A 20,901-nucleotide genomic window follows, 5' to 3' on the forward strand; every position below is an offset into this window, starting at 1 on the left:
AATAGACAATCTAAGGTCACACTTCAAGGAACTTGAGAAATAAAAATAAACCAAACCCAAACCCAGCAGAAGTAAAGAAATAACCAAGATCAGAAAGGCAAAAAAAAAGAAAAAAGAGGCCAGGCGCGGTGGCTCAAGCCTGTAATCCCAGCACTTTGGGAGGCCGAGACGGGCGGATCACGAGGTCAGGAGATCGAGACCATCCTGGCTAACACGGTGAAACCCCGTCTCTACTAAAAAAAAATACAAAAAACTAGCCGGGCATGGTGACGGGCGCCTGTAGTCCCAGCTACTCGGGAGGCTGAGGCAGGAGAATAGCGGGAACCCGGGAGGTGGAGCTTGTAGTGAGCTGAGATCCGGCCACAGCACTCCAGCCTGGGCGACAGAGCGAGACTCTGTCTCAAAAAAAAAAAAAAAGAAAAAAGAAAAAAGCTTCTTTTATCAAAACCTGCATTTAATTATTCATCACAGAAAAGATAAAAAATATTCTAAGTTAATAAATTGTGTATGTGGGTGTTTGCGTCTGTGTGTTTGGTTACTATTATAGATTACTAAAATGGGTTAGTTTCTATAGATTACTAAATATAGATTACTAAAATGGAAAGTTTCATGTGCTGATTAGGGAGCTTCAGTGTTAGGTGCATATATATTTAGAATTGTAATATTTTTCTGTTTGACAGGGTTTTTATCATTATATAATATCCCACTTTGTCTTTTCTTAACTGCTGTTACTTTAAAGTGTGTTTGTCTGATATATGAATAGCTACTCCTGCTCACTTTTGGTATCCATTTGCATGGATTTTTTTTTCACATTTTTACCTTAACCCTTGTGTGTTAGGTGAGTTTCTTGAAGGCAGCAGATACTTGGTTGGTGAATTCTTATCTATTCTGCAATTCTATATCTTTCAAGTGGAACATTTAGGCCATGTATGTTCAATGTTAGTATTGAGATGTGAAGTACTATTTCATTTATCATGCTATTTGTTGCCTGAATACCTTGTTTTTTTTTTTTTAATTTGTTGTGTTCATATTTTATATTTTATGAGATTTGTGCTTTAAAGATGTTCTGTTTTGGTATTTTTCCAGGACTTCTTAGAGTTCCTTTTAGCAGTTTTTGTAGTGCTGGCTTGGTAGTGGTGAATTCTCCCAGCATTTGTTTGTATGAAAAGACTTTTTTCTCTTCAATTATGAAGCTTAGTTTTCCTGGATATGAAGTTCTTCACTGATAGTAGGTTTGTTTAAGTAAGCTGAAAATAGGGCCCCCATCCCTTCTTGCTTGTAGGGTTTTTGCTGTTAATGTGATAGATTTCTATTTTATATATTTTTAGGTTACCTGGTACTTTTGCCTCACAGCTGTTAACATTCTTTCCTTTGCCTTGACTTTATATAACCTGATAACAATTTTTCTAGGCAATGGTCATTTTGCAATGAATGTCCCAGGTGTTCTTTGAGCTTCTTGTATTTGAATGTCTAGGTCTCTAGCCAAGAAAGAAAAGTTTACCTCACTTACTTTTCCAAATATGCTTTCTGACCTTTTAGATTTCTCTTCTTCCTCAGGAATGCAAATCATTTTTAGGTTTGGTAATTTAATGTAATTCCAAACTTCTTGGAGGCTTTGTTGATTTTTTTTATTATTTTTTGTTTGCCTTTGTTCAATTGGGTTAATTCAAAAATCTTGTTTTTGAGCTGAGAATTTCTTTCTTCTACTTGTTCAACTCTATTACTGAGACTTTTCAGAACATTTTACATTTCTTTAAGTGTGTTTTTATTTCCTGAAGTTGTGACTTTTTTTTTATTCTATTTTTTTCACTGAAGATTTCTCCCCTCATATCTTGTATTATTCATTGATTTCCATAAATTGGACTTTACCTTCTATGGTACCTACTTGATTAGTTTAATAAGTGACTTTCTAAATTTTTTTAAGGTGCTACATGGATTTCTTCTTGGTTTGGATTCATTGTTGGTAAACTTGTATGATTTTTGGATGATGTTAAAGAACATTGTTTTTTTCATATTACCAGAATTGTTTTTCTGGTTCCTTCTCATTTGGGTAGACTATGTGAGAGGGGAGTTCTGGGGGCTCAAGGCTGCTGTATACATTCCTTTGTCCCACAGTGTGCTCTCTTTATGTAATACCCTAACTGTTTGTCTAGGGATGTGGCTTCCTAAGAGCTGAACTACAGTGATTGTTATTTCTCTTCTGGATCTAGCCACACAGCAGGGCTATTAGTCTCTGGGCTGGCACTTGGGGGTGTCTGCACAGAGTCCTGTGATGTGAATCATCTTCAGGTCTCTCAGCCATGGATACCAGCACCTGCTGTGGTGGAGGTTGCAGAGGAGTGAAATGGACTCTATGGGCTTCCTTAACTGTAACTGTTTAATGCACTAGTTTTCTGCTGGTTGGCCTCCTGCCAGGAGGTAAACTTTCAACACAGCATCAACTGTAGTAGTATAGGCAGGATCAGGTACTCAACAGGACCTTAGAACTTTCAAGAGAATATGAATTTTGTCTTTAGCTAAATTCATCAGGTGGGGGCCAGCTAGGACCATCAGGTGGGGGCAGGGTTAGGAAAGTCTGAGCTGAGACTCTCCTTTGGAGGGGCTTGCAGTGGCTGCTGTGGTGAGATGGAGGTGTGGTTCCCAGGTCAATGGAGTTATGTTCCCAGGAGGATTATGGCTGCCTCTTGTGGTGATGCATGTTGTCAGGAAAGTGGGAAAAAGCAGACAGTCACAGGCCTCACCCAGCTCCCACATGACCCAAAAGACCAGTCTAGCTCCCACGATGCCTCTCTCCCCAACAGCACCAGGTTCATTTTCAGGGAGTGGGTGAGCAGGACTGAGAACTTGCCCCAGGCTACCAGTCTCCTAGCAAAGAGAGCAAGCAGAACTTTTACACCTTTCCACCTGTCAAGTCTGCACATTGGATTCATGCCCTCTTCTGAGTTCTGGCAAGAAAACTTCATGTTTGGTTGGAATTGTTACAAAGTTAAGCTGGAGGTAAAATCATTTTATATTTTTAATAAAAGTTTTTTTTTTCAAACTTTCTGCCAACTTACAGATCTAAATATATTTAGCTTTTCTATATCATATAAAAATAAGATTCTAATCAGGCCTGGTGGCTCATGCTTGTAATCCCAGCATTTTGGGAGGCCAAGAAACAAAGACTGTTTAAACCCAGAAATTTAATACCAACATGGCAAAAACCCATGTCTACACAATATACAAAAATTAGTGGTCAGGCACGGTGGCTCACATGTGTAATCCCAGCACTTTGGGAGGCCATGGCTGGCAGATCATGAAGTCAGAAGATTGAGACCATCTTAGCTAACACGGTGAAATGCTGTCTCTACTAAAAATGCAAAAAGTCAGCCAGGTGTGGTGGTGGGCGCCTGTAGTTGCAGCTACTTGGGAGGCTGAGGCAGGAGAATCACTTGTACCTGGGAGGTGGAGCTTGCAGTGAGCCAAGATTGTGCCACTGCACTCCAGCCTAGGTGACAGAGACTCCGTCTCAAAAAAAAAAAAAAAAAAAAAAAAATAGTATTACCTGCTATTCAGGAAGCTGAGGTAGGAGGATTACCTGAGCCCAGGAGCTTGAGGCTGTAGTGAGCCATGATCAATCTACCGCACTCTATCCTGGGTGAAAGAGTGAAATCCTTTCTTAAAAAAAGCCAAAGCATATCAACGTAAACTTCTGTGGGTTTTTTTTTTAATTGTTGTTATTATTCTAAGAGTTTTTGAGGTAAGGGTGTTGTTTGGCTACATAGATAAGTTCTTTAGCAGTAATGTCCGAGATTTGGGTGCACCCAGCAACTAAGCAGTGTATACTGTACCCAGTGTGTAGTCTTTTAGTTCTCACCCACCGCCTGCTCTTCCCCTCAAGTCCTCAGAGTTCATTATATAATTCTCATGCTTTGGAATCCCCACAGCTTAGCTCCCACTTGTAAATGAGAACATACGATGTTGATTTTCTTATTCCTGAGTTACTTCACTTAGAATAATGATCTTCTAATCCATTCAAGTTGCTGTGAATGCCATTACTCCATTTTTTAATGACGGAGTATTACATGATATATACGAATCACATTTTCTTCATCCACTTGATGGTTGATGGGCATTTAGGGTGCTTCCGTATTTCTGCAATTGGAAATTGTTTTGCTACAAACACGCCTGTGCAAGTGTCTTTTTTATACAATGACTTTTTTCTGCACGTAAATACCCAGTAGTGGGTTTGCTGGATCAAATGGTAGTTCTACTTTTAGTTCTTTAAAAAAATCTCCTGGCTGGGTGTGCTGGCTCAATCCTGTGATCCTAACACTTTGGGATGCCAAGGTGGGTAAATCACCTGAAATCAGGAATTTGAGACCAGCCTGGCCAACATGGTGAAGACCCATCTCTACTAAAAGTACAAACAAATGAGCCAGTCATGGTGGCATGTGCCTGTAGTCCAAGCTACTGAGGAGGGTGAGGCAGGAGAATCACTTGAACTCAGGAGGCAGAGGCTGCAGTGAGCCAACATCACAACATTGCACTTAGCCTGGGTGACAGAATGAGATCTATCTCAAAAAATAAAAAATAAAAATAAATAAATTCCCAGCTGTTTTCCATAGTGATTGTACTAGTTTACATTTCCACCAGCAGTGTTAAAGTGCTCCATTTTCATCACATCCATGGCAATATCTAGTTTTTTGATGTTTTAATTGTGGCCATTCTTGCAGGAGTAAAGTGGTATCACACTGTGATTTTAATATGCACTTTCCTGATCATCAGTGATGTTGAGCATTTTTTTTTTCAGTATTCACATTTTTTTATTTCACGGTGTAAGATATATGTGTCCAACATTGTTACTTTCATCTGCAGATGGAATAATCGAGAAGTATAAAAACCTGCACTTGTTTTTTTTGTTGTTGTTGTTGTTGTTGTTTTGAGACAGAGTCTCACTCTACCATCCAGGAGGGAATGCAGTGGCACGATCTCGGTTCACTGCAAACTCCGCCTCCTGGGTTCAAGCGATTCTTCTGCCTCAGCCTCTCGAGCAGCTGGGACTACAGGTATGCGCCACCATACCCAGCTAATTTTTGTATTTTTAGTAGAGATGGCGTGTCAACATACTGGCCAGGCTGGTCTTGAACTTCTGACCTCATGATCCGCCTGCCTCGACCTCCCAAAGTGCTGGGATTACAGGCGTGAGCCACTGTGCCCAGCCCTGTACTTGACATTTTATCAAGATTATCTGCCAACAAGTTACCCATATCCAGGTTTCAACGGGCCTGGAATCTTCTTTCCACTTGATAAGGATATGTATTAGGAAATCCAGTTGACGACATTTTTATTTAAAAATCAAAAAGAATCAGCACAGTCAAGTTGTCTTAGTCTTAAGGATTTCTGGATTTCTTTCTTGGAGGAGGTCAGGTCTTTCCAAGGCTTGGGTCCTTGAATATTCTTCCAGTCATCAAAAGTAGAGTCTTTTATTTTCTCATATTCTGACCTAATGATACTACTTGCTTTCAGTTTTTTTTTTCCAACTCAGGATCCATTTTAATCTTCAGAGCATCATGTCAGATTTGTGAAAACTCACGAAGACCAAAAGAAACTCCAACAATTAGCAATAACATGGGGACTTCATAGCGGAGAGTCTTGTTCTTGCACAAAGCACGCATCACTGTGGGTGCAAACATGACTGAACTCTTCCATCTGTTTAGAACTCCAAGCAGGCCCAACAGATTCTCAAATCTCAGTGGCCCAAGCTCTCATCAACATGAGTACATCCTTGACTCACCAACTTTCCTTGGTTGTTTGGTGCTCGGTCCTTACTGATAGGTTTTCAAGCATTTTTTTTTTAATATCTTTGTTGGCCATTTGTATATCTTCTTTCAAGAATTATCTGTTCATGTCCTTCACACACATTCTCATGGGATTATTCGTTTGTTTGTTTTTTCTTGCTGATTTGTTCGAGTTCCTTGTAGATTCTGGATAACAGTCCTTTGTTGAATGCATTGGTTGTAAATATTTTCTACTCTGTGAGTTTTCTCTTTACTCTGCTGATTACTTATTTTACTGCGCAGAAGTTTTTCAGTTTAATTAAGTCCCATTTATTTATCGATTTTTTTTTTTTTTTTTTTTGCATTTGCTTTAGGGTTCTTGGTTATAAACTCTTTGCCTAAGCAAAAGTCTAGAAGTGTTCTTCTGATGTTATCTTCTAGAATGTTTATGGTTTCAGGTCTTAGATTTAAGTCTTTGATCCATGTTGAGTTGACTTTTGTACAGGATGAGAGATGAAGATCCAATTTTCTTATTCTACACGTGGCTTACCAATTATCTCAGCACCATTTGTTTAACAGAATTTTTTTTTATTTAAGACAGAGTTTTGCTCTTGTTGCCCAGGCTGGAGTACAATGGCACAATCTTGGCTCACTCTAACCTCTGCTTCCTCGGTTCAAGCGATGCTCCTGCTTCAGCCTCCTGAGTAGCTGGAATTACAGGCACGTGCCACCATGCCTGGCTAGTTTTTTTTGTATTATTAGTAGAGACTGGGTTTTGCCATGTTGGTCAGGCTGGTCTTGAACTCCTGACCTCAAGTGATCCACATGCTTCAGTCTCCCAAAGTGCTGGGATTACAGGCATGAGCCACTGTGACTGGCTAATTTTTGTAGTTTTATTAGAGAGGAGGTTTCACCATGTTGGCCAGGCTGGTCTCAAACTCCTGACCTCAGGTGATCCAACTGCCTTGGCCTCCCAAAGTGCTGGGATTACAGGCATGAGCCACCACGCCCAGCCTTAGGGTATCTTTCTTATACTTTATGTTTTTGTTAACATTGTTAAAAATTAGTTGGCTGTATGTATTTTGGTTCATTTCTGGGTTTGCTATTCTATTCTGTTGGTCTACATGCCTATTTTTATACCAGTATCACACTGTTTTGATAACTATCACCCTTTGGTATAGTTTGAAGTTGGTAATGCAATCCCTTCAGATTTGTTCTTATTATTTAGTCTTGTTTTGGCTATGCGGGCTTTTTCCAGTTCCATATGAATTTTATAATTGTCTTTTTTATTTTTTTTAGTTCTGTGAAGAATGATGATGTTATCTTTATGGAAATTGCATGGAATTTGTAGATTGTTTTTATTATTATGGTCATCTTCACAATAGTCACTCTACTTATCCATGAGCATGAAATGTGTTTCCATTTGTGTCATCTGTAATTTATTTCAACAGTGTTTTGTTATTTACCTTGTAGAGATCGTTTGCCTCCTTGGCTAAGTATATTCCTAATTATTACTATTATTATTATTATTTTGCAGCTGTTGTAAGAGGGGTTGAGTTCTTGATTTGATTCCTAGTTTGGGTTGCTGTTTGTGTATGGTAGTGCTACTGAATTGTGTACATTGATTTTGTATCCTGAAACTTTACTGAATTCATTTATCAGATCTAGGAGTTTTTTGGATGTCTTTAGTGTTTTTTAGGTATACAACCATATCATCAATGAACAGTCACAGTTTGACTTCCTCTTTTCCAATTTAGATACCCTTTATTTCTTTCTCTTATTTGAATGCTCTGGCTAAGACTTCCAGTACTATGTTGAATAGAAGTGGTGAAAGTGGACATCCTTGTCTTGTTCTAGCTCTCAGGAGTAATGCTTTCAACTTTTTCCCATTCAGTATAATGTGGGCTGTGGGTTTGTCATAAATGACTTTTATTACCTGAAGCCATGTCCCCTCTATGCCGATTTTGTTAAGGGTTTTAATGCTGAAGCAATGCTGGATTTTGTCAGATTTTTTTCTGAGCCTATTGAGATAATCATGTGATTTTTGTTTTTAAATCTGTTTATGTGGTATATCACATTTACTTACCTGCATATGTTAAACCATCCTTTCATTTCTGGTATAAAATGCACTTGATCATGGTGTATTATCTTTTTGATATGCTGTTGTATTTGCTTAGCTAGGATTTTGCTAATAATTTTATCATCATCTATGTTCATCAGAAATATTTACTATTTTTTTTTTGTCATGTCTTTTTCTGGTTTGGGGATTAGGGTGATATTGGCTTGATGGAATGATTTAGAGAAGATTCCCTTTTTATCTTTTGAATAGTTTCAGTAAGATTGGTACCAATGCCGGGCGCGGTGGCTCAAGCCTGTAATCCCAGCACTTTGGGAGGCCGAGACGGGCGGATCACGAGGTCAGGAGATCGAGACCATCCTGGCTAACACAGTGAAACCTCGTCTCTACTAAAAATACAAAAAAAAACTAGCCGGGCGAGGTGGCGGGCGCCTGTAGTCCCAGCTACTCGGGAGGCTGAGGCAGGAGAATGGCGTGAACCCGGGAGGCAGCGCTTGCAGTGAGCTGAGATCCGGCCACTGTACTCCAGCCCGGGCAACAGAGCCAGACTCCGTCTCAAAAAAAAAAAAAAAAAAAAAGATTGGTACCAATTCTTCTTTGAATGTCTGATGATAAAATATATTTGTAAATTCACATGCTCCCGGACTTTTTGGTTGGCAATTTTTTATTACTATTTCAATTTCACTACCTCTTATTGGTCTGTTCAGAGTTTCTATTTCTTCTGGGTTTAATCTAAAAGGATTGTGCATTTCCAAGAATTTATGTATCTTCTCTACGTTTTCTAATTTGTATATGTAAATATATTTATGGTAGCCTTCAATAATCTTTTGTATTTCTGTGGTATTGTCTGTAATATCTTCCATTTTGTTTTGAATTGAACTTATTTAGATCTTCTCTCTGCCTTTTTTTGGTTAATCTTGCTAATAATGGTCTATCAATTTTGTTCATCTTTGTAAACAACCAGCCCTTTTTGTTGCATTTATCTCCTTGTATTTTTTTGTTTCAACCTGTTAGTTTTTCTCTGATCTTTGTTATTTTTTCTTTGCTGCTGCATTGGATTTGATTTCGTTTTGCTTCTCTAGTTTTCTGAGGTGTAACCATACGTAGTCTACTTGTGCTATTTTAGACTTTTTGATGTAGGCATTTTTTGTTATCAACTTTGTCTTAGCACCACTTTTGCTGTATCCCAGAGGTATTCATAAGTTGTGTCATTATTGTCATTCAAATCAAAGTGTTTTTAAATTTCCATCTTAATTTTGTTGTTGATTCAAAGCTCACTCAGGAGGTTGGGCATGGTGGCTCACTCCTATAATTCCAGCACTTTGGGAGGCTGAGGTGGGCAGATCACTTGAGGTCAGGAGTTTGAGGCTAGCCTTGCCAAAATAGTGAAACTCCATCTCTACTAAAAATACAAAAATTAGCCAGGCATGGTGGCTTGTTCCTCTAATCCTACCTACTCAGGGGCTGAATTGCTTGAATCTAAGAGGTGGATGTTGCAGTGAGCCAAGATCATGCCACTGCACTCCAGCCTGGGCAACAGAGTGAGTCTCTGTTTCAAAAAAAAAAAAAAAAATCATTCAGGAGTAGGCTATTTGGGTTTATTTCCGGGTTCTGTATTCTGTTCTATTGATCTATGTGCCTGTTTTTATACCAGTATCATGCTATTTTGGGAACTATGGGCTTATAACATATAGTATGCCTTGAAATCAGGTAACGTGATGCTTCCAGATTTGTTTTTTGCTTAGTCTTGCTTTGGCTATGTGAGCTCTTTTTTGGTTCCATATGGATTTTATCAGTGTTTTTTTCTACTTCTGTGAAGAATATTGGTGGTATTTTGATGGAAATTGCATTGAATTTGTAGATTGCTACTGATTTGTGTACATTAATTTTGTATCCTGAAACTTTGCTGAATTCATTTATCAGTTATAGAAGCTTTTCAGGAGTCTTTAATGTTTTCTAGGTATACCACTATATTATTTATCATCAAACAGCAACAGCTTGACTTCCACCTTACCAATTTAAAACTTTTTTTTTTTTTGAGACAGAGTCTCCCTCTGTTACCAGGATGGAGTGCAGTTGTGCGATCTTGGCTCACTGCAACCTCTGCCTCTGGGTTCAAGTGTTTCTCCTGCATCAGCTTCCTGAGTAGCTGGGACTACAGGTGTGTGTCACCACACCCAGCTAATTTTTGTATTTTTAGTTAGAGACAGTGTTTCAGTATCTTGGCCAGGCTGGTCTGGAACTCCTGAGCTCATAATCCGCCCACCTCGGCCTCCCAAAGTGCTGGGATTATAGGCATGAGCCATGGTGCCTGGCCTAACAATTATACCTGTCTCATCACTTAAAAGAGCCACTAGTTTGTTTGGTTTTTTTTGAAACGGAGTCTTGCTCTGTCACCCAGGCTGGAGAGCAATGGCGTGATCTCGGCTCACTGCAACCTCCGCCTCCTGGGTTCTCCCGTCTCAGCCTCCTAAGTGGCTAGGATTGCAGGTACACACCACCATGCCCGGCTAATTTTTGTATTTTTAGTACAGATGGTGTTTCACCATGTTGGTCAGGCTGGTCGTGAACCCCTGACCTCGTGATCCACCCGCCTCGGCCTCCTAGTGTTGGGATTACAGGTGTGAGCCACTGTGCCCAGAAAGAGCCGCTAATTTTACTTTTGAAATATACTGAATATTTATATTAAAAGCTAAGATAAGCTTACTATTATGCAGAAAATTTGTGGTTTGCATGTGCATTATTACCCATTAAGTGATCTACAGTTTCTGAAAGTTTCAGAAACACCAATATAAAAATACTATTTCTGATTGAATAAAAGATATCGCCATTGTAGTTACCACTAAATGAAACAGATTGGAGTTGCTAGTCACAATGTGGTTTTATTTTATTTTTTTTTTTATTTTTTATTTTTTTTTGAGGCGGAGTCTCGCTCTGTCGCCCGGACTGGAGTGCAGTGGCCGGATCTCAGCTCACTGCAAGCTCCGCCTCCCGGGTTTACGCCATTCTCCTGCCTCAGCCTCCCGAGTAGCTGGGACTACAGGCGCCCGCCACCTCGCCCGGCTAGTTTTTGTATTTTTTTTTTTTAGTAGAGACGGGGTTTCACCGTGTTAGCCAGGATGGTCTCGATCTCCTGACCTCGTGATCCGCCCGTCTCGGACTCCCAAAGTGCTGGGATTACAGGCTTGAGCCACCGCGCCCGGCACAATGTGGTTTTAAATGTTATTTAATGAACACATGTGAAGTTTCTGTTCAACCCATGTTAACTATTTTTTCACTTCTATTAGAAAAATATTAAAATTTAAATTACTACAAATGTATGAATGTATTCAAATCTAAACACAGTGCCAATCTTAAAAGATCTGTATGCATAGGATTACAGAATACCTATTCTCTATTTACCTCAGAAGATAAATAACTGCTTTTCAATAAACCCAATGGGGCAATTGTGACTCACAATCATAAGCTACTAAAATATTAATACTATCATCTAGAAAGTATTTATTAATTCATTTTTCTTACTTTTGAAATACAGTCCTAATTTTTAGTTGTCATAACACTGGATTTGAGGTGCTGTGGCTGTAGTAACTAGAAATGTCATGGTTGACTCTGCTTTACTTTCTGCCTATTTCTTAACAAACATGGCAAAACAAGGAAGGCCAGAAGTCCTACACCTTGATTGCAAATATACCAGTACCCTTCTAGGGAGAATATATGTTCGAACATATTAACTTGAAATTCCTGGCATCTTTTCTTGAAGAACAGACTTTTTTTTTTTTTTTTTTTTTTTTTTGAGGTGGAGTTTTTCTCTTGTTGCCCAGGCTGGAGTGTAATGGTGCAGTGTCGGCTCACTGCAACCTCTGCCTCCCAGGTACAAGCGATTCTCCTGCCTCAGCCTTCTGAGTGACTGGGATTACAGGCACCTGCCACCACATCTGGCTAACTTTTTGTGTTTTTAGTAGAGACGGGGTTTCATCATGTTGGCCAGGCTGGTCTTGATTTCCTGACCTCGGGATTTGCCCACCTCGACCTTCCAAAGTGCCAGGATTACAAGTGTGAGCCACTGCGCCCAGCCTAGAACAATTTTCTTACATCTTTAGAACAATGTATGTGTATATTTAACTTTACGTAAATCAAAACTGAAAGTCATATGTGTTTGCAGGCAGAGAGGCCAAAGGTTCAAAAATGTATATATAACAAAATTTTAAGAATATTGTAGTCAATAACAACTTAGTTGTCCATTTAAAAACAACTTAAGGCCAGGCATGGTGGCTCACACCTGTAATCCCAGCACTTTGAAAGGCTAAGTTGTGCGGATCACGAGGTCAGGAGTTCAAGACCAGCCTGACCAACACAGAATCCCCATCTCTACTAAAAATACAAAAATTAGCCAGGCATGGTAGTACACACTTGTAATTCTGGCTACTCAGGAAGCTGAGGCAGGAAAATTGCTTGAACTCAGGAAGTGGAGGTTGAAGTGAGCCAAGGTCTGCCACTGCACTCCAGCCTGGGCGATAGAGTGAGACTCCATCTCAAAAAATAAACAATAAAAAATAAAAATAACTGAAAGTGTAGAACTGGATTGTTTGTAATACAAAACATAAATGCTAGAGGTGATGCATACCTCATTTACCCTGATGTGATTATTATATATTATATGCCTATATCAAAATATGTTATATGGCATAAATATATACACATACTTTGTACCCACAAAATTTAAAAAACAGATTTAAACGAGAAAAAAAGAATAAAAATTTAACCTATAGAAACAATATTTTTTAACTTATTTGCAGTTGAAAGCCACTGGCAAAAGAGATTACCAGAGATGTTAGTTGATTATGTTACCAAATAGTATATTCTTACTATCTTTTACCTACACCTTTGAGTAAATGGGATAGGTTTCAGTTAGTGGCATAATAATGCTTCACTGAATGCACAATAGTATTAACATGTTAAAAACTGTATAATTAAGCAATTAAGTTCACACATAATCTGAAATTTTAAAAATGTACTGCATTTTATTAAAGTACAAGTAGTAAAATCATATACTAATTTTTTAATTTTAACAAATATGTTCTCACTATAATGCAAAAGAATATTACTTTGAACACCTACCTCATGCACCACTCAATATCATAAGTTAACGACAAATAGCGTCTCCACCTAGATTTTCATCATGCATGTTACATTTTAATGTCTTTACTCTTCCAAAGAAAAGGTCATAAATAATGCCCACCTAAAAAAAAAGAAACTCTTCTATCTTTGATGCAATGACAACTGATCACATGCAAATACAATAGAAATGAAGAAATAGCATCAAGTAATTTCAGAGTTGAATTACAGCATTATTAGCTTTTTAAAAAATCTGTACTTCTTTTCAAGGAAAAAAGTATATTTTGGGCTGGGCACAGTGGCGTAAGCCTGTATTCACAGCACTTTGGGAAGCCACACTGGGCAGATCATGAGGTCAGAAGTTCAAGACTAGCCTGACCAACATGGTGAAACCCTGTCTCTACTAAAAACACAAAAATCAGCTGGACGTGGTGGTGTGCGCCTGTAATCCCAGCTACTCAGTAGGCTGAGGCAGGAGAATTGCTTGAACCCAGGAGGCAGAGGTTGCAGTGAGCTGAGATTGTGCCACTGCACTCCAGCCTGGACGACAGAGAGATTCTCTGTCTCAAGGGGCGGGGGAGGGGGAAGTATAGTTTGAATGTAATTACAAACTTCCAAAAATTTTCTCTTTTTTAAATTATGTATAAATAAATTTATCTACCATTTGGGATCATTTTTTACACTCAGCACTTTGACACAGTGTAATGTCTGAAGTGTCAGTACCTTAGTATTTTTTGTTTTTGTTTTTGAGATGGAGTCTCACTGTCGCCAGGCTGGAGTGCAGCAGTATAATCTCAGCTCACTGCAACCTCTGCCTCCCGGGTTCAAGTGATTCTCCTGCCTCAGCCTTCCCAGAAACTGAGACTACAGGCACATGCCACCACGCCCAGCTAATTTTTATATTTTTAGTAGAGACAGGGTTTTATCATGTTGACCAGGATGGTCTCAATCTGTTGACCTCGTGATCCACCCACCTCAGCCTCCCAAAGTGCTGGGATTACAGGCGTGAGCCACCATGCTCGGCCCTACCTTAGATAATTCTACTGTAAATTCTCTGATATTTACATAGACTTAATTTTGGATTAAATGTTTTAAATATATACTGCATCTGCAAAAATATATTTCAGTATGAACCCTCTGGTGTTGTCTGAATTGTAGTTTTGGGAAAAAAATTCAAATTTATTACGTTTGCAGGGTTGTTCTCCAATCTGAATTCCCTAATGTTGAACAAAGTTTAAGCAACTGCTTCACGGTTTTTTCTAGTACAAAATGTGTACAGTAAGATCTGCGATACAAGTAAAGGTACTACAACCCTCTTTTATTTGTAATATTTGTCTTCAAAATAAATACTCTACTTTAAAAGCTTATATTTTCTGAAACTTTTTTGACAGTAATTAAATTTATAATACTTTTATTAAGTACTCTCTGATGTTGAGTAAGATGTGAGCAGACATTAATGGCTTTTTCACAGTCTTTATATTGGTACAATTTTTCTCAAGTGTAAATGCTTTCCTGGCAATAAGGTGTGAGTATTCATTAAAACGTTTGCCACATTCTTCACACTTGTAAGAGTTTTTCTAGTAAGAATTATCTTACCTACAATCAAGTGTGACAATCATTTAAAGGTTTTGTCACATTTTTCTCATTTTGAAAGTTCTTCACCAGTATGATTTATTTTATGCTTAGAAAAGTTTGAGGTGTTGTCAAAATTACTGTGATGTCTTCCAGCTTTGTAGTTTCTCTCTAGTATAATTTTTTTTTTTTTTTTTTTTTTTTTTTACGTGTAGTAAGATTTGGGGACCAGTTAAGTACTTTGCCGCATTCTTTACATTTGTAGGGTTTCTCTCTAGTATGAATTATCTTTTTTTTCACAACGATTAAGAGCCAGTTAAAGGCTTTGCCACATTTATCACATTTGTAGGATTTCTTTCCAGTATTATCTTATGTTTTAACAAAAGTTGAAAATACACTAAAGGATTTGACACATTATTTACATTTGCAGGGTTTCTCTTTGGTATGAATTCTCTTATGTTTAGTAAGGTTTGGGGACTGGTTAAAGGCTTTGCCACATTCTTCACATTTGTAGGGTTTCTCTCCAGTATGAATTATCTTATGTTTCATAAGGGTTGAGGACTGGTTAAAAGCTTTGCCACATTCTTTACATTTGTAGGGTTTCTCTCCGGTATGAATTATCTTATGTGTAGTAAGGTGAGAGGACAGAATAAAGCTTTTGCCACATTCTTCACATTTATAGGGTTTCTCTCCAGTATGAATTTTTTTATGATTAGTAAAATTTGAGGAGTAGTTAAAAGTTTTGCCACAATCTTCACATTTGTAGGGTTTCTCTTCAGTATGAATTACTTTATGTTTAGTAAGGATTAAGAATATACTAAAGGCTTTACCAAATTCTTCACATTTGTAGGGTTTCTTTTCAGTATGAATTACCTTATGATAAGTAAGAGTTGAGGACTTCTTCACATTTGTAGGGTTTCTTTCCAGTATGAATTACCTTATGATAAGTAAGAGTTGAGGACTTGGTAAAGGCTTTACCACATTCTTCACATTTGTAGGGTTTCTCTCCAGTATGAATTACCTTATGATTAGTAAGGTGTGAGGACCGGTTAAAAGCTTTGCCACATTCTTCACATTTGTAGGGTTTCTCTCCAGTATGAATTCTCTTATGTGTAGTAAGGTGTGAAGACAGAGTAAAGGCTTTGCCACATTCTCTACATTTGTAAGGTTTCTCTCCAGTATGAATTATCTTATGTGTAGTAAGGTGTGAAGACAGAGTAAAGGCTTTGCCACATTCTCCACATTTGTAAGGTTTCTCTCCAGTATGAATTTTCTTGTGATTAGTAAGGTTTGAGGACTGCTTAAAAGCTTTGCCACATTCTTCACATTTGTAGGGTTTCTCTCCAGTATGAACTATCTTATGTTTAGTAAGGTTTGAGGACCGGTTAAAAGCTTTGCCACATTCTTCACATTTGTACGGTTTCTCTCCAGTATGAACTCTCTTATGTCTAGTAAGAGTTGAGGACTGGTTAAAAGCTTTTCCACATTCTTCACACTTGTAGGGTTTCTCTCCAGTATGAATTATCTTATGATTAGTAAGGTTTGAGGACTTTTTAAAAGCTTTGCCACATTCTCCACATTTGTAGGGTTTCTTTCCAGTATGAATTACCTTATGATAAGTAAGAGTTGAGGACTTAGTAAAGGCTTTACCACATTCTTCACATTTGTAGGGTTTCTCTTGAATTACCTTATGATTGGTATGAATTACCTTATGATTAGTAAGGTGTGAGGACCGCTTAAAAGCTTTGCCACATTCTTCACATTTGTAGGGTTTCTCTTCAGTATGAATTATCTTATGTTTAGTAAGGGTTGAGAATACACTAAAAGCTTTGCCACATGCATCACATTTATAGGGTTTCTCTCCAGTATGAATTCTCTTATGTGTAGTAAGGTGTGAAGACAGAGTAAAGGCTTTGCCACATTCTTCACATTTGTAGGGTTTCTCACCAGTATGAATTCTCTTATGTGTAGTAAGGTGTGAGTACCAGTTAAAAGCTTTGCCACATTCTTCACATTTGTAGGGTTTCTCTCCAGTATGAACTATCTTATGTTTAGTAAGGTTTGAGGACCGGTTAAAAGCTTTGCCACATTCTTCACATTTGTAGAGTTTCTCTCTAGTATGAACTCTCTTATGTCTAGTAAGAGTTGAGGACTGGTTAAAAGCTTTTCCACATTCTTCACATTTGTAGGGTTTCTCTCCAGTATGAATTATCTTATGATTAGTAAGGTTTGAGGACTTTTTAAAAGCTTTGCCACATTCTCCACATTTGTAGGGTTTCTCTCCAGTATGAATGATCTCATGTTGAGTTAGTTGTGAAAGCATGCAAAATGATTTGCCACATTCTTTACATTTGAAAGGATTTTTTCCAGTATGTCTTATCTTATGTCTCTTTGAATTTGAATATTTAAGAAAGACTTTCACATATTTATCATACTGAACTATTTTGCTCTGCGTAGTTGTCACACACTGGTTAAGTTCCTTATGACCTCCTTTGTGCAACTTATGCTCATCCACACTTCTACAGCCTTTTCTTAATTGCAAATTCTGATATCCACATTTTCCGTATCTTCTCAGTATCATTTGTTGGAATGAATTTTTTATGTATTGCTCTGGCCTAAGGTCTTTGGCAAAATGAGAACACATAGCTGAAAGAAATAAAAATAACAAATTATTCCACTTACTCGGCTCAGATTAATATCATTTACAAATCTAACTTACACCAGCTATATAAGCAAGATGGCACAGCAAAACACCACAGATCCTAAATCCTTTATAGACATATAAATGTAACAAAAACATTCTGACCAAAATACATTTGTGAAAAATTTATAAATGAGTAAAGTGTGTGCAGTGTCCCAGGCAAGGATAATGCAAAGAGCCACATAGGAGAAAAAAGAAAAGTCTGTTACATTTATCCAACACAACTCTTTCTGCTGCCCAATATAACATGGTGCCTTCAGAAGTAAATTGTCAACTCCTGGTTTCTTTTTTAAAAGACTAAAAAAAATAGTGTCACATACATCTTTATTTCTGGCTCTCAGGGGCCTTTTCAGACACTGGTTTCTGTCTCCCATGACATAAAGTACTAAAATAAATGGTGGTATACTTTGGAATGACAGTTTGAGTCTGCTGAGACCAAAGTTAAGTGTTACAGCAGTAGACAATGCAGTACCACATAGAGGAAACAGGTTTAGCAAGTGATTACTGAGTATTTAGAAGAAATGCTAACATACTTCTTTAACTTAAAAAGCCCACAAAATTTTAGACAAGACACAATCTAAGAAAATGTTAGAGAGACTCCCAAAATCTCTAGCCAAGACAACTGATTTCAGACTGTCCCAGGCCTAAGCTACATTATAAAGATTGTGACAGGGCCAGGCACGGTGGCTCACAGCTGTAATCGCAGCACTTTGGGAGGCCAAGGAGGGTGAATTACCTGAGGTAGGGAGTTCAAGACCAGCCTGACCAACAAGGAGAAGCCCCGTCTCTACTAAAAATACAAAATCAGCTGGGCATGGTGGCACACGCCTGTAATCCCAGCAACTAGGGAGGCTGAGGCAGGAGAATCACTTGAACTCGGGAGGCAGAGGCTGTGGTGAGCTGATATCACACCACTGCACTCCAGCCTGGGCAACAAGAGAAAAACTCCGTCTCAAAAAAAAAAAAAGACTGTGACAGGTAGCTTGTTTTTAATGTCTAAATCTCAATCAAAGATTAATGTATACAAAATATTAGGGCAGGATGACTCCATCAAAAACATTACTAAACTTTCAGAAAGCAACCATAGGAATATAAAGATGTACAAATTTTTAAAATTTAAAATAAATTAAATACTACACAGTGAATGAAACAGGAACACAACTACTGAAGTTCAGAAAACTCAGGATAACAATAAAAATATTAAAAATATCAAAAAACATAAATTAGGAAGATAAAAATGTCACAGTCAAGAGAATCTTGGGAGCTGCAAGACAAAGTAATGTATCATTCATAAAAATGTCTTACGAGATAACCAGTAAATTTTCAAAACAAAATTGGAATACCTGATGAGAACTGGGTGATATAGTCAAAGTCCTCAAAAAAAAAAAAAAAAAAAAACAGCTGTCAAGTGAAAATAATACAACTAAAAAGAACTGATTGGGCAAAGTGGCTCATGCCTATAATCCCAGCACTTTGGAAGGCTGAGGCAGGCAGATCACCTGAGGTCAGGAGTTCGAGACCAGCCTAGCTAACATGGTGAAACTCCGTTTCTACTAAATATACAAAAAATTAGCCAGGCGAGGTCACGTGAGCCTGTAATCCCAGCTACTCAGGAGGCTGAGGCAGGAGAATCGGTTGGACCTGGGAGGCAGAGATTGCAGTGAGCCAAGATCATGCCACTGCACTCAAGTTTGGGCAACAAGAGTGAAACTCCTTTTCAAAAATAAATAAATAAATAAATAAATAAATAAATAAGACTGTCTAACTGAATAAAAAGAAAGACCTTCTAAAAATAACCTAATCCTGAAAAAGTATACTGGCACTGCATATGCCCTACATACCAAAGATGCTGAAAGGAGTTCTTCCCACTGAAAATAACATGATGCAGGAAAACACATAATCATACAAAAAATATGTAACTTTCTGGAAAAGATATTTATATACACAAAAATAGAATTCCTTAGTATTTTAATAATCATGCAGAAAACACTAATTATTCTATAAAATTTTAAAGATAAAAGCATAGAAATGATTATAAACATCTGTTAATGTAACATAAAAATAAATAATTAGCGGCCAGGCACGGTGGCTCATGCCTGTAATCCCAGTACTTTGGGAGGCTGAGGAGGGCGGATCACCTGAGGTCAGGAGTTCAGGACCAGCCTAGCCAACACGGTGAAACCCCATCTCAACTAAATATATAAAAATTAGCTGGGCGTGCTGACAGACAATTGTAATCCCAGCTACTTGGGAGGCTGAGGCAGGAGAACTGCTTGAACCTGAAAAGTGAAGGTTTCAGTGAGCCAAGATTGCACCACTGCAATTCAGCCTAGGTGACAGAGCAAGACTGTCTCTCAAAAAAAATGAATAAATAACAATTAAAAAATATATATGTATATAATTAGCAACATCAATAACAAAGTAGAGAGCAGATGTAATGACAAAGAATTTTTTATATGCAAATAAGGTCATTTTTTTTGTTTTGTTTTCAGATGGAGTCTCACTCTGTCGCCCAGGCTGGCATGATCTCGGCTCACTGCAACCTACATTTCCCGGATTCAAGCAATTGTGGTGCAAATAAGGTTAATTTTTACTACATTAAAATTGTTTTTTTTTAAAGTCTTTATGTAATTTCCAAGGTACCACAAAGAAAATATCTGTATAGATACACAAAAGAAAATAAGAAAGTAGTGAAAGCATTTAACACAAAAACCAAAGGACACAAAAGAAGACAGAAAGAGGGAAAATGAGGGACAAAGATACAAGAGTTAAAGAGAATTAATAAAATTACATTAGTTTTGCTTTCAGAAAATTATTTAAATATATATAAAATTAACTTTTCAATCTAGAGACATAATTTTCAAAGAAATGATTTATTAAAATCTTTCAAATGCCAAGATTCATTTGCCTTTTTACAAGAGTCAGTTGAAATCTAATGATAAAAAAAGACTGAAAGTAGCAAGATGAAAGTAGAAATTTTATGCAAATATTAACCAAATGAGAGAAGAAGAGGTCAAAATAATATTACACAAGCTACATCTTAAGTCAAAAAGTGTCATATTTAACAAGATATACTTTAAGTCAAAACTCTGAAAAGAGAAAAAAGGACACTGAACAATAGTAGATTCATTTACTGGGAATCAATGACGTGTGTGTGTGTGTGTGTGTGTGTGTGTGTGTGTACGTGTGCACATCTCACATTAGGGTTTCAAATATATAAAACAAATATTGACAGAATTGAAGAAACACACAGAGAGCAATATAATTATAGAATATATCAAGACCCCATTTTCTTAATAAAAATGAAACAAGATGGAATATTAGCAAAGGAATAGAAAACTTGAAATCGGTATGGAACAATTATTTCTAACAAAGGTATAGAGAGTCGAACATCAGGATATATACCCTTCCCGATAGCTCACACAACATTCTCCTTGAAAGGACCATCTGTTAGGCCAAAAAATATTCTTAACACATTTTTTAAAACAGAAATCTTATGAATTACTTTCTGTGACCAAAATGGAATGAGATTATAATTTAAAGAACGGAAAAATTCACAAATACATAGAAATTAAACAACACATTTTGAGTGTGCTCTTGTTCAAAGGTTGAAATAATATTGTGTAGATTTCCATACTGCTCAAAGTAATCTAAAGATTTAATGTAATGTTTTTCAA

General features: G+C 37.5%; 2 protein-coding genes and 1 pseudogene across 3 annotated transcripts in view; 1 reads left to right on the top strand and 2 right to left on the bottom strand.

The window, feature by feature from the left end:
- ZNF738 (zinc finger protein 738) overlaps nt 1–20,901 on the top strand; it is a 452,488-nt gene that overhangs the window by 341,431 nt on the left and 90,156 nt on the right. The window lies entirely within an intron of this gene.
- Nucleotides 5,357–5,882, bottom strand: LOC104657276 (annotated as a pseudogene).
- LOC104657267 (zinc finger protein 708-like) overlaps nt 14,701–20,901 on the bottom strand; it is a 38,813-nt gene continuing 32,612 nt past the window's right edge. Inside the window, 2 exon segments of the mRNA XM_010357037.2 lie at nt 14,701–15,421; nt 15,423–17,169. Coding sequence (XP_010355339.2) covers nt 14,938–15,421; nt 15,423–17,169 — 2,231 coding nt within the window. The 3' untranslated portion in view covers nt 14,701–14,937.

This window comes from Rhinopithecus roxellana, chromosome 12 (genome assembly GCF_007565055.1).
Source record: "Rhinopithecus roxellana isolate Shanxi Qingling chromosome 12, ASM756505v1, whole genome shotgun sequence".
Classification (NCBI taxonomy): Eukaryota; Metazoa; Chordata; class Mammalia; order Primates; family Cercopithecidae; genus Rhinopithecus; species Rhinopithecus roxellana.